The sequence below is a fragment of the Ammospiza caudacuta genome, chromosome 8 (genome assembly GCF_027887145.1).
Source record: "Ammospiza caudacuta isolate bAmmCau1 chromosome 8, bAmmCau1.pri, whole genome shotgun sequence".
NCBI classification, from domain to species: domain Eukaryota; kingdom Metazoa; phylum Chordata; class Aves; order Passeriformes; family Passerellidae; genus Ammospiza; species Ammospiza caudacuta.
The window spans coordinates 25,001,701-25,016,896 of NC_080600.1; the positions used below are offsets into that span (position 1 = coordinate 25,001,701).

The following is a 15,196-nucleotide window of genomic DNA, read 5'->3' on the forward strand; positions in this document are numbered from 1 at the left end:
TATTTTATATATTTTTAAACATATTTTACAATGTATCTGTTTCTGCCAAAAATATACTGTCTGCCAGTGTCCCAGGAAAGCCATTTAGCTGACATGAGGGCACATTTCTAGCCCCTTTTACTGAGAGAGCAGTGGAGGGAGAGGAATGGTGACATAAGAGCTGTTGTACTGATGTATCACCCTGGAGCCTATGAGGAAGATGTGCTTATTGGGTTGCCTTTTGAAGCAGTGTTATAATGATAATCTCTAGTGAAATTTTTTGTGCTAAAGTTTGGGTGAATTATTGAAATATTACCTCATTAAATGATTGATCTAAAAAATATCAGAGAGGATTACCACAAATAAACATAAAAATTAATTCTTTATTATTTCTGTGAACTTCCTTCTAGAGGTCTACCAATATCATCTGTTTATCATCTGTTTCTGGTGACAGTATTCTGCCATATTTTATTAGCATTTGACATATGAAACAGAAGGCATAAAATTCAAGATGTTTTGGATGTTTCAAGAAATATCACTAAGACGAGACTGTCTTTTGTGCTGTAAAAGGATGGTTGTACATCTGTAAAGCTATATCCTCAGCAGAGAACACACTGTTTTCTCTTTGTAGGTGTATTCCCATCTGGTGGAAGTGTGACGGGCAGAGGGACTGTCGAGATGGCTCAGACGAGCCCCCAACCTGCCCGCACCGCTACTGTCCTGTGGGGCAGTTCCAGTGCAATGATGGCAACTGCACAAGTTCACATTTCTTATGCAATGCCCAGCCGGACTGCCATGACAGATCAGATGAAGATCCCGTACTTTGTGGTATGTTCCAGCACATAAATTAAGCTGTTTTGCCAGTATAAAGCATGTAATCACATATAAATTTCATAATCACTGTAGCTTTTTCAAAGATAAAAAGATGAGATAGATAGATGTAGTCTTCTGTAGTCTTGCACCTGCTGGAGCAATTCACCTCTGTGCAAGCAGGGTAAAGGACAGCAAAAATGTACTATATCAAAACATAAACAGTTTCTATACCTCCAAGACAGATTTGCACTGAGGTAAATTAGTATCTGAGATATCAAATATTAGAAACAGGACACACTTTGTTTTGTGCTGGGTAAAGCCATGGTGATTATGAAGAGTCTAGGTCAGTCTGATTTTAACTCTGTTGTACTTTGTGTGATGGGACAAAATTATTACATCCTCTGCATTGCACAGAATCCAGTTAATGTGGGAAGATTTGTTTTGGAGAGCAGTTTGTGATAGCAGTCTTATAGAAATGTAGCATAATTATGCTTGTGGAATAATGTTATCTCCGTAAAAACGTATGCTATTCCACATACTTATGTCTAATTGAAAAAGGATATCCCTCCTTCTCTTTTTGTAAATAATGTAGTTCTGGCAGCTGCAAGCAAGTAATGTAAAGCAAAGGGGAAAGAAGTGTGGTTATATAACTGATTGTGTCATTGCCTTCCATTTCAACAGGGTTCTAACAATGACAGAATTAAATGAAATGTCAATTTTAACTGAGTTTCAAATAGCTAAGATTTTAAGCGTGCCACAGGGGAATTTAAAAGTAGAAGTATGGCAGCTGTGTAATGCTGGGTACAGCATAACATACTGGGTACAATAAAAATCAGTTTAGATCTATGTAATTCCTTTACTTGTTATCTCGTGCATGGTAACAGAATCCTTTGGTCTAGAACATTAATGGAAATTATAATACACTGTTTTCTCTGGAACAGTTTGGCAGTGTATGTAAAAGAAAGTAGTAGAGTGGAGCACGGCAAGAAATTCTGGAGGTAGAGATAAGTTTTGACTTCTGTTTTCAGAGCTACCGCAGTTTGCCAGCACTGCTGATACCACCTTTCAGTGCTTTGCCCTTTGGGAATAGAGGCTATATTTTTCTAGCTGCTGATATTAGATGGTCTTCTCCTATGTTTTCTGTCATGTTCATTCGTAGAGAAACCGGCTCATCAGGCAATACATACCTAAGCTGATAGCATGGCCAGAGCCAAAATGCCACTTAGCTCCTCTGTGAAGTGGGTGGGAGACCCAGCCTCAAACATGTTGAATGCTGGGTTTACTTCCCTCTGCTTTAGGAGAAAGTAGTATATGTTTTGCTCCTAGAAAACTGTAGAGCCTTAGTGAGCTTGTCTGAAGATACCTGGGGAAAATGTGACATGTGATGTTAGAAATGTGCACCTTAACTGCTTTAACTGGGCAAGTATATATGACATTTTAAATTTCTTTGTGGCTTTGTTTTTAACTGTTGATGTAAACGTCAGGGCTCAATTGATATAACAGCAGCAGATGATTTCTCTGAGTTTCAGTATCCTAACAGCTGATCTGTATTCTTTCAGCCAATCACCAGTGTGAAACTCATCAGTGGCAGTGTGCCAACAAACGATGTATCCCAGAAGCCTGGCAGTGTGATAGAGAGGATGACTGTGGTGACAACTCAGATGAAGATAGTGCTCACTGTGCCAGTAGAACCTGTCCCCCAGGCCAATTTAAATGTGACAATGGCCGCTGTATCCCACAGTCCTGGAAGTGTGATGTGGATGATGATTGTGGTGACAACTCTGATGAGCCATTCCACGAATGCAGTAAGCACACAGCTGTAGTGAAATGCCTACATTGAAGTGCACTAAAAGTGGAGTGAACCACATAATTTAATTTTCTTGAGATTGAAAGTTCATTGGAAAGGAGTATTTTCTGCAAACTAATTGCATTTGTGTAGTAAAGAGTGTTAGAAAATGTAGAGACTATGTGATAATTCACTATTTACTTATTCTTGAAGAAGAGAAAGCCTATGTATGCTGGCTAGATTATCAGAAACTGGCAGCATCTCACACTTTCTTGATGCTAGGATTTTTCTATGTGCTCTAGCATGTCTCTCTGAACTAATGGGTATCTTCAAGAACTTGTGATGAAGTTTTTGCCATCTGAGGACAAGCTGCCTCCTCTGGCTTCCACATTTGGGGCTATTGCCAGTTTCACCATCTCTGAATAGTTTAGGGACAAACACAGTGAGTTGAGTGTGATTTGATCCTGTGATGGGTTTGTAGCATATACAGAATACAAGCAGCATAGATTGGAAAAGATAGTAAAATCAGATTCATTTAATGCTTTCTCTTTTACAATACTAAAATTATCAGATAGCTCTTTTTAATCAAAATAATTGACTGTAAATCATAAAAGGTTAGGAGAGGCAGAAGAGCAAGGAGGGTGGTTAATGGCTAAGTAACACAATTAATTTTGACAACTGCCTCTTTCAGTGGGACCTGCTTATCGATGTGACAATCACACACAGTTCAGCTGTAGAACCAACTACCGTTGCGTACCACTGTGGGCAGTGTGCAATGGGAATGATGACTGTAGAGACAACAGTGATGAACAAGGCTGTGGTGAGTTTGGAGAAGGTCATTTCAATGTAACTTTGTGCCTAGAATATTGCTCCAATTTGCAAACACTCAGATTTTCTGAAAGCCCTCAGTAATAATGTATCTGGGCATAGACTATGCTAATGTGTGCTGTTTTGTTGTCAAACTGTCTACACTTCAGAGGAGATGACTTGCAATCCTTCTGGAGATTTCCGTTGTGACAATCATCGATGTATCCCGCTGCGCTGGAAGTGTGATGGAGATGATGACTGTGGAGATAACTCTGATGAGCATAACTGCAGTGAGTTCATGTTTTCTTCATAATTATACAGTTCCACTTTTGACTTAAATATCCTTCTATTTTTTATGATAACAAGGCAGCTCTCAAGTGCAACCCTTCTTTGTTTTATATGGTGGCGTCTCTTTTATTTGCTGAAATACCACGCTGATATAAAGGATGTATAAAACCACTAATCCATCCAGTCATCACAATAACACAAATTCCTGTTTTCCACTGAGAAGTGACATTTGAATTTTATCCTGTGTGCAAATGTATAGTTTCTTAAACAATAATAATGGGTCTTTTTTCCCTTATTGAAATTAAAAGTTTCTGTATAATTCTGTTTTGAAACAAAGTCTGCAGTGATTTTCCTTTTTTCTGTGTCAAGAGGGACATGGAATATCTACCATATTTAAAGAGTAATTGGGGGTAATGGTGTTTTAACATAATTAAATTTTTAAGATTTTACCTCTGCCCACATTTTGTCTGTTCAGTGAGATAGGTGTGGATGTTTAACTCTACATCTGGTAAACTTTTCCTATGTGTACATTGATTTTAAATGAAGGTCCTCGTGAGTGCACAGAAAGTGAATACCGTTGTGACAACCTGCGCTGCATTCCTTCCCGGTGGATCTGCGACCACGATGACGACTGTGAGGACAATTCAGATGAACGTGACTGTGGTGTGTGTTTTCTGAATGCTGCCTCTTACATGTTCACACTCTTGTTTCTAATGTGATAAATTATTCTGCAAAATGATCTTATATGGGAAGCATCTTTAAAGAACTAAAGTTCACCCTGTCATGTTAGTCACTCCACCAAAAATAGAGAATACCACAGTTTTTGTAGTCTGAGATTTTCCAGCATTTTTAGAAGATTGTTTTCAAAATATAAAAAGTTTTTCTGTCTTTGAATAAGAAGATCTTTCAACAGTTACTTCTTAATCTTTTCAGAGCTGAGAACCTGCCATCCAGGTTATTTCCAGTGTGAGAGTGGACACTGTGTTGCAGAGCGCTTTAGATGTGATGGAAATGCAGACTGCCTTGATTTCTCTGATGAAGCAACTTGTCGTGAGTTATAAGCTTTGCAATTGGTGCTCATTGTGCTCACTTCCAGGGATATTTGCACTTTTCCCTATTTTTAAGTGAAATGACTCCTTAGAGATATAGAATTCTGCAGTGCTCAGTGATTTTAGTAAAAATTCAGGATAAGCATAATATTTTGAATCAGCATTTTAACATAATAATGTGTTGCCGTATCTTATACTGATTGTAAACACATTCTTAATGGTAGGAAATGAATGTGTTTACCAAGTCCAGGAGAAGATACACATGTGATTGAATTAAAATTTTTCACTATCCCTTGAGCACTGCAAGAACCAAACTGTTTCAGTTGTACTAAATTCTAACAAGGTTTCTAATGAGATTGTTTTCTATAATACTCAAAGTAGTGTAAAGTGTCCTAAAGTGTCAGTGAACCCAAGGAAATAATACACTTTTTTATCATTTCTGTTTTCCTTTGGTATATTGATCTACTGTGAAAAAAATGTCTGTAGCTTGCCTGGATCTACAGCTGCAGCTGTTTACCCAGAAAGTATTGTTCCCAGTTGGAATGAAAATATTCCCTCTGTGCTCTATCTGCATTGACTGGCATCGGCTTTTTGTGATACAGATGTGCTGGTTCTGACTCACCTGTTCCCATGATCTTAGGCTTCAGTACTTGGGAGAATTCCTTTCTCTTCATGTTGGTATCAGGGCAGTTCTGTACATCTTTCCATGTATTTAATTTTAACACCTGTGCTTTAAGTAAGAAAGGGCATCTGCACAGTACTGTCTTTATTTTTCTGATGGTTACCACATCCTGTGACATACATCACAGCAGTTGTCTTTCAGAACCTGAGTTATAAAACATGTGACTGTTCTTAAATGGAGGATAAAATGTATGAGAAGCCATTGAAAGGGCAAGGGTATGGTTTATTTATATTGGATGGTAGAATAATATTTTTGGTTTTTCTTTGGTTTAGTTAAGTTCCTTTCACAGTTTTTACAGAATGTGAGTGGGAGCTTTTTGCTATATCAGCATGACTCCTTTTGAAATTGCATATCTTACATGCTCCTTCAGTCATTCCTGTTTGGTGCCAGTGAGGTTAATTATCTTTCTTATTGAACTAGATTTGTCAAATACAAATTCAAGTAGCATTTGTTAAATTAATTTGTTTATTTTCAAAAGCTTGTCTAACATAACTTTTTTCACTCTTCATTTAAACCTGAATTAATTACTTGTAGCTGTGAAGAAGTCTTCAGTCCTTGCAGCCTGTTGTTGCTGTACATTTTTGAAGCACCTCATATAGTATCTCCTATTATGGATTTAAGTCTTTTTAAAAACAATATGGGGTTGGACTATTTTTCATAAAAAACATAACATTTTTATTGTAAATGAAAATGTAATAATTTTCTTTTATTTTCAGCAACACGGTATCCTAATGGTACATACTGTCCACCCATGCTGTTTGAATGCAAAAATCATGTCTGTATTCAGCCATACTGGAAATGTGATGGGGATAATGATTGTGGAGATGACTCTGATGAAGAACTTCATCTTTGCTGTAAGAGAAAGAAATGATATTAAAATGAACAATATGCTTACTCTCTAAATATAATAGATCAATTAGAAAATAAATTGTAATTCTTTGGGATGAGTGCTAAGAATTTTGCTCTGCATGCAAGTTCACTTAATTCTGTGGCAGTATTTCTCACTGTGTTTGTATATGTGGTTATGAAAGTAGAGAGAAGCGTATCAGAGATGAGCTTCACTATTCACGTTTCACTATTTCACGTTTTTCAAGTTGGTTATCAAAAATAAGAACGTCAGTTTGAAATAAAAGATTAATTCAGATAATGTATATTGTCACAAGTGCTGAACTTTCAAAACTATTAGTGTTGCCAGGATATCTTTGTAAATATGGCTAAGAAGTCCTGACTTGAGGTCTGATAATTAGGTCTTGGAGGTGCTACTTAAACTGGTTTTGTCAGTAATGTGCTTAAATAACATGTTGGATTTCCAGTCAATTTTCTTCATAAACAAACCTAGAAGCCTCAGTGTTATATGTAGTTAGAGAATTTGTCTTTGGCCAAATGTGTTCTGATAAAAAAAAGTGTAATGTCCTAACATACAATCACCAAAATACGCAGAAAATATTTTTTTTGTCTGAATGCCTCCTCACCTTTTGAAATATACAAAACATATAGATGTTCCAAGAGAAAAGTGATATGAATAATTTGTGACCCAGTGGCCTGAAGTATCAAAATGTGACTGATTGACCTCTGTGCTTTTAGTGGATATTGCCTGTGAATCTCCGTTCCGTTTCCGGTGCGACAACAATCGCTGTATTTACAGTCACGAGCTGTGCAACCAGGAGGACGACTGTAGAGATGGGAGTGACGAGAAAGAGGAACACTGTATGTTTACAAAAACTGAGCATCAATTTCAGTAATTTTGATGTGCTTCATATTTAATAATACCAAAGGGATGTCAAAGTTAACCTTGGATAATGAAAACAAGAGCTCACCATGAAATAATTTTAACCATGGTTATTGGTACTATGTATTTATAGCTCTCTGTACAAGTAGCAAAAATGGGCAAACATTTGTCTGAAAAGTAAAGAGCATGATTTTCAAACAATACTAGATTTTATTATAAGCACCAGCTACATATTTGCTCATCTTATTATGAGCTCTGCCTAAAAGGAGGAAGAGGAAAGAGTTTGGCTGTATGGTAAAATTGGGATGGGATGGCTAGCTGGGATGTTTAAAATAAACAAATGGTAATACTTCCTGAAGTTGTGGCTCTGTTAATATTCAGTAGGTTTTTGCCCTCAGAAATCTTATGTGGTTCTCGCTGACTGCTGTACATTTTCAAGTGTAATAATATTTTTAGTTGCTTAATGATATTTTTTGCTGGCTTTATTGTACATATTCTAAATGTTAATGGTTTACTAATGTCTCTGTAATTTCTTGAAGTCTGCAGTAGGTGTATGAAGTGTATCATTAAAGGATCTTAATAAGTTTACACTATTAAAAGGAAAGTTTGGTCAAATGTTAACACAAAGAATTTTCCTTCTGTCTTTTTTATAAAACAGCAGACTTCTTTCAATTCATGGATATGTGACTAGAAATCAGGGTGTTACATCTTGGCTATGGTTTTAACTTTATGCAGACTTCCAAAGTAGTCTTGCCACTGTTTTACCAGATGGCATCAGCTTTCCCATTTGCAATAGGGAATAGGGCTGTCTGTTGGTACTTCATAGTTTAAACTGTGACAGAGGAATATTTCTCTTCCTGATTGTAGGTAGAGAGCCAACACCAAGACCTTGTAAAGCTGAAGAATTCAAGTGCAGTAATGGAAATTGCATTCCCCTACATTATGTCTGTGACAATTATGATGACTGTGGAGACCACTTTGATGAAATAGGCTGCAGTAAGTAATAATATCAATAAAACACAAAATTACAATGCTGTTGAAATAGATATTTCTGAAACTGAAAGCAATGAAGGTTTTTTCTTTAATACCATACTAAGAAGTATTGTTTTTTAAGTAGCCTCTGTGAATTTCCTTATTGTTTTTTAATGAGCCTCTTCTAGGATTATTCAGTTAGCGAGGACAATATTTACTGTTTTCATTCTTTCATTACTTTAGTTTATTTTGTTTTAATTATCTTCTGTTTTCATTTTTTTTGCGTGTGTCTTCCAAAAACATATAGATGTGCTACTTAGAGACATGGTTTAGTGGGTCTTGGCAGTGTTTGGTTTATAATACAACCTGATGATCTTAAAGATCTTTTCCAGCTTGAATGATTTCATCGTTCCCTGAAATTCAGTGCTCTGAACACAGTCTTTTTTAGACTTAGAGTATTTATGCATCCAAAAAAAAAAAATTGATATTGATTTTGATCTTGTTTTGAAATAGATTGTGTTACAGAGGCAAGAACATCCACCTATTTCAACCATAATTGCAATAGACTAACCTATGGAGTTATTAGTAGGCAGACTCTGAACTGATACATGTTCCTCCAGCCCTGTTAAAAAAAAAGTATATTGAGATGCTTCTATTTCCCTTTTTACAGACATGACCACAGAATGCTTTAAGGACCACTAGTCCTTTGCCTGTTGGCCCTCTCAGATCCTCTGTATAGCTTTTATGAACTATTTATTATATATTTACTAGCATCCATTTAAATATAAAAGCTCTGACTTGAACTTTGACATGAGAGGTATTCCATAAAATAACCAAACCTTTTTCTGAAGTATTCCTCAGAAAAAACCAAAACAAAACCCTAAGTTTTTATGTCAATATATAGACAGCTGCAGAGTGTTAATATGAGCATACACTTGTAATTTCAATTTGTCAGGCTGTGATGGCATCAAGTGAATGTGTGCCAAATGCTACATGGGTGATTTGCAATCTAGCAGATTTCCAAAACACAAATAACTTAGAAGCCTATAGCGTCGTCCATTTTGGAGCAGGCAGTTTCTCTGTTTCAATTACCATCCCAATGGTCTTTAGGTAATACAGCCCAATGCAATGACTTGATGAAAATATAGAAGTATAAAAAGGCAATGAAGCAGTGTGAAACAGACACCACCTGATGTCTGCATTCAGCTCTTTGGGAATAAATGTGAATACAGATCAGATGGTGACATTTGGAGCCTTTCCAACATCAAATACCTGCTATAATGAAAATGGAATATTTGTGTGTATATGTGTACAATGAATTTATGCTTCTACATGTATATGAAATTAGTTGTTTAAACTTAATTTAATCAGCTCTGGAATGTGTATGTAAAAAGAACATAATCAGCTTAATGTAAAGTTTTTGCTATACGTCTGTATCTTTTCCTCATGATCTTCCAATAAGCATACTATTTGTCTTTTCTGCTTATATAACAGATTTGTGTTTTTACTCAAGTATTTTATGCATATATACAGTATATATAAACGAATAGATTTCTATATGTACTTTAAGACATGTATAATTTTCATTATCTGTTACAGACTATTGTCCCTCACTTGGCTTTTCCATTATAGGAATGTTTTAAAGGGCAGTGCATTCTGTGCAATGACATGTACTGTCTGCAGTAGGCTTTAGATTAGGTTTGGCATGAACTACATGCCATCTTCTCTCCAGTTTCCAGATGTTAATAATGTAGGGCCTGTGTTATACTTGATATCAATTGAGAGTATGTCTTGTTCAGCTGATAAGAAAGCACTGGATAAGAATGAGCCCTTTTGGCAAAGTTAGGCATTAGATTCAAATCTCTTAAATTCTGCAGTTGCTGCAGATTGGTGGTAATTTAGAATGTAATTTCTGTTAAGCAAGGTGTGCTTTAATGATTATGGATCTTTTCCTGACCCTCTTCACTACCTGACAGCTTTCTTAACCAGTGGTTACCGTTGTCTTCTAATTTTAATTAAAAAAAAAGATAAGGAAACTAACTTAATCTATCTGAAAACTATTTTTAATTGTAATAATGATGAAAATTAATATGCCTTCTCCTTATCACTTAATTTTTTTTGTTATAATTGTATAATTTTCTTTTTTTTTTTTTTTCCTTTCAGATCCTGGAACAGAGCGAACTTGTGCAGAAAATATCTGTGAACATAACTGTACCAATCTGAATGAGGGAGGCTTTATCTGTTCCTGTAGGCCAGGGTACAAGGCCAGTGAAAATAATCGCAACTCCTGTGAAGGTATTTTTAATCTTATAAATGTCTGCTTGCTGATAAGTGTTCACCTGTCACTTCATCATTCTAATGTGACCACTCATTTTCACATTCTAACAGAATTTTTATGCATTTATCAGATGCTTCCTAAAATGTTCTGCCTCTGAATCATATTTTCTAACATGTATGCTTCATTCAACAAAAAATTGGCTCCACAGTTAAGACTTCTTTTAAGCTTTTGTTGGCTGTATATATGTTTCTGTTTTACAGCCCATAGGTTTTGTCATATTTTTGCAGTGTGAGGGATAGAAATGTGATTGGGTTTTTTTTCATTATTGAAAACAAACTTACTGCAGGTTATACTCTCCTTCTGTTCTGTTCTTGAACAGACCTACAATAAAGGTGTGTTGTGTCGTAATTTGCCCTGGATTTTATGCAGATAAAATGTGGTGAGGAGTCTATTCAAGGGCCATGGTTTGTGGTCATTTGATATAGTACCTTCCCAGTTGGTGTTTCAGCATGTTTTCATGAGAACCTTTCTGCTTGTTTCTCCCAGCTCCTGTGGACAATTTGTGTGGTTTTATTAAAATGGTCCAAGGCCACCCCTCCCTTTCCTGCCTGCTGATATAGTTTCTGAGGACTATGTGTCTTCAGCATTTCAAGAAAGCTTTGCTCTTGCTTCTCATTTTAGTCATACCTCATCTTTTGTCTTGCCTTATCGATTTAACACAAAAATACATGATCAAAAATGCATCTCTGAAAATAAACTTGTTAAGCAGGATTGGAGTAACTATTGGCAATCTCTAGTTAAGACATGGTAAACAGCAGATGAGTGATGGGGAGTTCTGTTTGGTTATAGATGCTGATTTTAAGGATCACTTATTAGGTCACTGATCTCTAGAGCATGTGGGGAAGGCACAAACCTACAACTTCATGGAGTAAAGATGACCAGCATAGAATCATCAAGGTTGGAAGAGGCCTTTAAAAATATCCAGTCCAACTGTCAACCCAGCACCACCACTGTAACCCCTAAATCAGTAAACCATCACCCAGCACCAGATGAAGATGCATCTGAAACACCTCCAGGGGTGGTGACTCCACTTCCCTGGGCAACCTACTCTGATGCTTGACCACTCTTAGAGTGAAAGTTTTTTTCTAATATGTAATCTGAATTTCCCCTGTCTCATCTTAAGGCCATTTCCTCAGCTCCTCTCACTGCAAGCAGTGTAAAAGAGACCGGCCCCCACCTCACAGCCTCCCTTCAGGGAATTGTATAGAGCAATGAGGTCACCCTGAGACTCCTAGAGACTAAACAAGAAGGAAATCAAGTTTTAGGAATCTTTTCTCTTCTTGTGTCTAGATATCAATGAGTGTGAGATCTTTGGAACATGCACCCAGGACTGCAAGAATTCCAAAGGAAGCTATGAATGTTTCTGTGCGGATGGCTTCAGGTCCGTGGGTGATCAACAAGGGAAACAGTGTGCAGCTGATGGTATGTTAACTGATAGCAAGATTGACTGCCACCTGTAAAGAGCAGGTGCTATATAGCAACTTAATGAATGTAATCCTCTGTTTTATAAGAAGAGGATAATGAAAGCCAAACCTTATTCTGAAAGATAATACTATCTGTGTATTCCACCTATTCCATAATTAGGAATGAAAGTGCTCATCTCTGCTTCCAATTGTAAACATTAGAAATGATGCTTTGATTTGTATGCCTGCCTTCATTTCTCCTGAAATTTTCTGCAAACAAAAACCTGTTGTCCTGTGGTTGTCATCAGAAGGAAATTAATGTTGCCTATTCCTGAAGTTTAGATTTTTTCAACAAAATAATGCATCAGAAAAAAGTTGCATTAAACTGGTATAAATCAAAGGCAGTTTGATGACGGGTTGCCATTCATTATTCATGGACTGATGCACACAAACAGGACTTTGGCCAGTGTTTCAAATCAGTCATTGGCTTTTTATCATACCACAGTGCAGTGACTACCATGTGTGGCAGTGCTTGAATAGGCAGAGTTGAGTCAGAAAATAATAGTAATATATCAGTAATAATAAAAATAAAGAGGTGAAGAAAAGAGAAAAAAGTGACAATCATGCAGCATTATCTAAAAACCAAAAGCACTACTGTTTCTAGAAAAGTAGTTACCCTTTAACAGCTTTAAGAGCTAAGTCATAGACATATGGTGTGCCTAGTCAAATGGTAAAGTCTTCAGAACAGAATGCCTGTGACCAAACTGGCATGCTACTGGAGGTTTTGAAATCTAAAAATTATTTGTAATATGAAAAATCTACAAGAAAATGGAGTCTCCAGGTTAACCATCCAGGGGCCTAGTTCAGCAAATATTTACTGCTGAGTGTTAGGCTGGAAATGCAAAGGACATTTACACTTCAGTTTCTGCCTGGCTGCCTGTTTGTGCCTGTGTCAGAAATCCAGTTCTTTGACATCCTTCTTCACAGGCTTTGTTCAGGAAGCATCTAGACACACAAAGTATTGAAGGCTAGGTGATAGAAGATAATATGATTGTAGCTGGTAACAATGAAATTTGTTGTGCCCAAGTTCTATTTCTGTAGAATAGAACTCTGCCCTGCTTTGTCATACAATCTCGCAGCCTTCATAAATGAGGGTATTATGGGATGTTATCAGGCTAACCCAGAATTAAACTGTGTCCAGGAAAATATTCATCTGAATATGGAGCCATTAGAATTCACAAACTTTAAGGTAGAAGTTGGACATGTTATGGCTTAAGGGACTGGGAATTTATTTGTATTTTCAAAATTTTTTGCTGTACTTTGAGGGGGAAGTGGAATCACATAGTGTTTCCACTATGTAGTGTGTAGTGGCATTTTGGTTTTGAGATGTGATGATATGCCAGCAATATAATTTTTAAGAATTTTTAAGGAATTATGTCTGTGCAAGGTCTATGGTGAAAGGGATAATACTACCCTCAGTGGTAAGCATTTCAATTTTTATGAATTTTGGAAAGCCATGAAGTTTGGATATCTCTGAAGCTTTAGGAGAGGCCGTAGATTCCCTCTGTTTCTTGTACAGATGCAACTTGTGAAAATCCCATTTAGTTTTAATTAGAAATGACTTTCATCTGTTTTTTCTAAAATGAGAAATACGTAAAAGTAAATTCATGATTGTTTCCCAGGTAATCCTCCATTGTTACTGCTGCCAGATAATGTGCGCATTCGAAGGTACAACATCTCATCAGAGCAGTACTCCGACTATATCGATAACCAGGAGCGCATCCAGGCTCTGGATTATGACTGGGACCCTGAAGGGATAGGCCTGAGTGAGTATGCTAATACTCAGTCATGCAATGGTTGGTTTAAAAATAGGCATTTCTGCAGCATGGGTTTTTAATTTACACTGGAAAGCAAAATCAGATTAGATCAACTGGCCAGGTCTCCATTGAATGTGCCCCTCCCCTCTGCTCATTCTCCAGCATCATGTGGTTTCTTTTAATGCTTTAATTTAGCTTAGCTGGATTTTGATCTGGTTTTCCTTTCATTTTAATGTGAGTTTAGCTGTAGAATTGTGGCTCTTTAGGATTATGCTACAATAGAAGATTGTTATTAACCCCTTCCTTTTGCCTCTGCAGTTCCCAAACCTTGCAAGGACTTATACTAAGCAGAAATGGCAATAGATCCCTGTATTAACTTATTTTTTTGCTTATTCCTTGAGTTCCCTTTCTTTGCTCTTTCCACAGGGCCACTGTCCTGGGCCACACTTGCTCCTTAGGCTTATGAGAGTCTAAATTACTCTCAAAATCATGTGTAAAGAGCTAAGATCCTCTGCTCTTGAAAAATGTGATATATATTTCTTGATAATCTAGCTCAAGATGACTTTGGATATATATCTTGCATATGATGGATGACTTTAGAATTTACACACTAACACAAGCTTACTCATAAATAAATAGGGCTGGTAACTTCACATAAGAGCCTCAGAAAAATTAGAATTTTTGAAAAATATGTAATTAACTAGACATTTCTCATCTTTTTTTAAGGTATTGTGTACTTCAGCATTCTGGGACAAGGTTCTGAGTTTGGAGCCATCAAACGTGCTTATCTCCCCACATTTGACAGCAGTAGGAACAATCCAACAAAGGAAGTTGACTTGAATCTCAAATACATAGTTAATCCTGATGGGTTAGCTGTTGACTGGGTTGGAAGGTAAGTACACTGAAAAGCTGGAAAAATGCTGTACCTTCAACGTGTCAATTTGTGAAGTTGATCAGGCTGTGCAAAATCCACTTTTTTATTCGTTATGGATTGTCTCTGAATGTGTCTAGTCTGAAGGCAGGTCAGAACAATGTAGTAAGCTGTCCTTGCCCAGACAGCAGGTTAATAGGTGTTCATGTGGCTGACTGCATCACATGTTCTGTGCAACTGGCAGATCAGTTGTGCATCAGTAAAGTGATAATACACAAGCCTCCATATCAGATGGATTCTTCTTCAGTGACTAAGGTACGCTCCAGGGAACAAGCTTTCCTTGCTTTTGGAAAGAAAGCTCCCCAGCCCACAACAGAATTTCATCTTTTATCTTTGCTCATTCCTTATCAACCCTGAGCAATCCTAAAACAGAAGGAGCTCTGAAGTTTGATGAATAGATGTGTTTTCTCAGAAAATGGTTAGGTTTTTGTAATTGTGTTTCAGAGGTCTTTCTCTCTCTACTGACTGTGGGTGTTTTTAGCCTAAAACATGGTAATCTTTTAAACTTAATCATAGAAATCATGAGATCACTTCTTATGTTTATTACCTTGGAGAAGAGCTGGGACAAAGTTGGGCTTCACTCTTGGAAGTTTGATTTATGG

General features: G+C 36.8%; 2 protein-coding genes across 2 annotated transcripts in view; one reads left to right on the forward strand and one right to left on the reverse strand.

Annotated features, from left to right (window-relative positions):
• Window positions 1–15,196, forward strand: part of LRP2 (LDL receptor related protein 2) — a 110,489-nt gene that overhangs the window by 82,317 nt on the left and 12,976 nt on the right. The window contains exons 55-67 of the mRNA XM_058809952.1: window positions 611–807; window positions 2,352–2,597; window positions 3,270–3,398; window positions 3,556–3,675; window positions 4,220–4,336; window positions 4,607–4,723; window positions 6,121–6,258; window positions 6,989–7,111; window positions 8,001–8,129; window positions 10,269–10,400; window positions 11,734–11,865; window positions 13,529–13,672; window positions 14,390–14,555. Coding sequence (XP_058665935.1) covers window positions 611–807; window positions 2,352–2,597; window positions 3,270–3,398; window positions 3,556–3,675; window positions 4,220–4,336; window positions 4,607–4,723; window positions 6,121–6,258; window positions 6,989–7,111; window positions 8,001–8,129; window positions 10,269–10,400; window positions 11,734–11,865; window positions 13,529–13,672; window positions 14,390–14,555 — 1,890 coding nt within the window. The remainder of the gene's footprint in view (window positions 1–610; window positions 808–2,351; window positions 2,598–3,269; window positions 3,399–3,555; window positions 3,676–4,219; window positions 4,337–4,606; window positions 4,724–6,120; window positions 6,259–6,988; window positions 7,112–8,000; window positions 8,130–10,268; window positions 10,401–11,733; window positions 11,866–13,528; window positions 13,673–14,389; window positions 14,556–15,196) is intronic.
• The window catches only part of DHRS9 (dehydrogenase/reductase 9), a 32,899-nt gene continuing 23,857 nt past the window's right edge, over window positions 6,155–15,196 (reverse strand). Inside the window, exon 6 of the mRNA XM_058809954.1 lies at window positions 6,155–6,256. The gene's annotated coding sequence lies outside the window, so the exon portion shown is untranslated. The remainder of the gene's footprint in view (window positions 6,257–15,196) is intronic.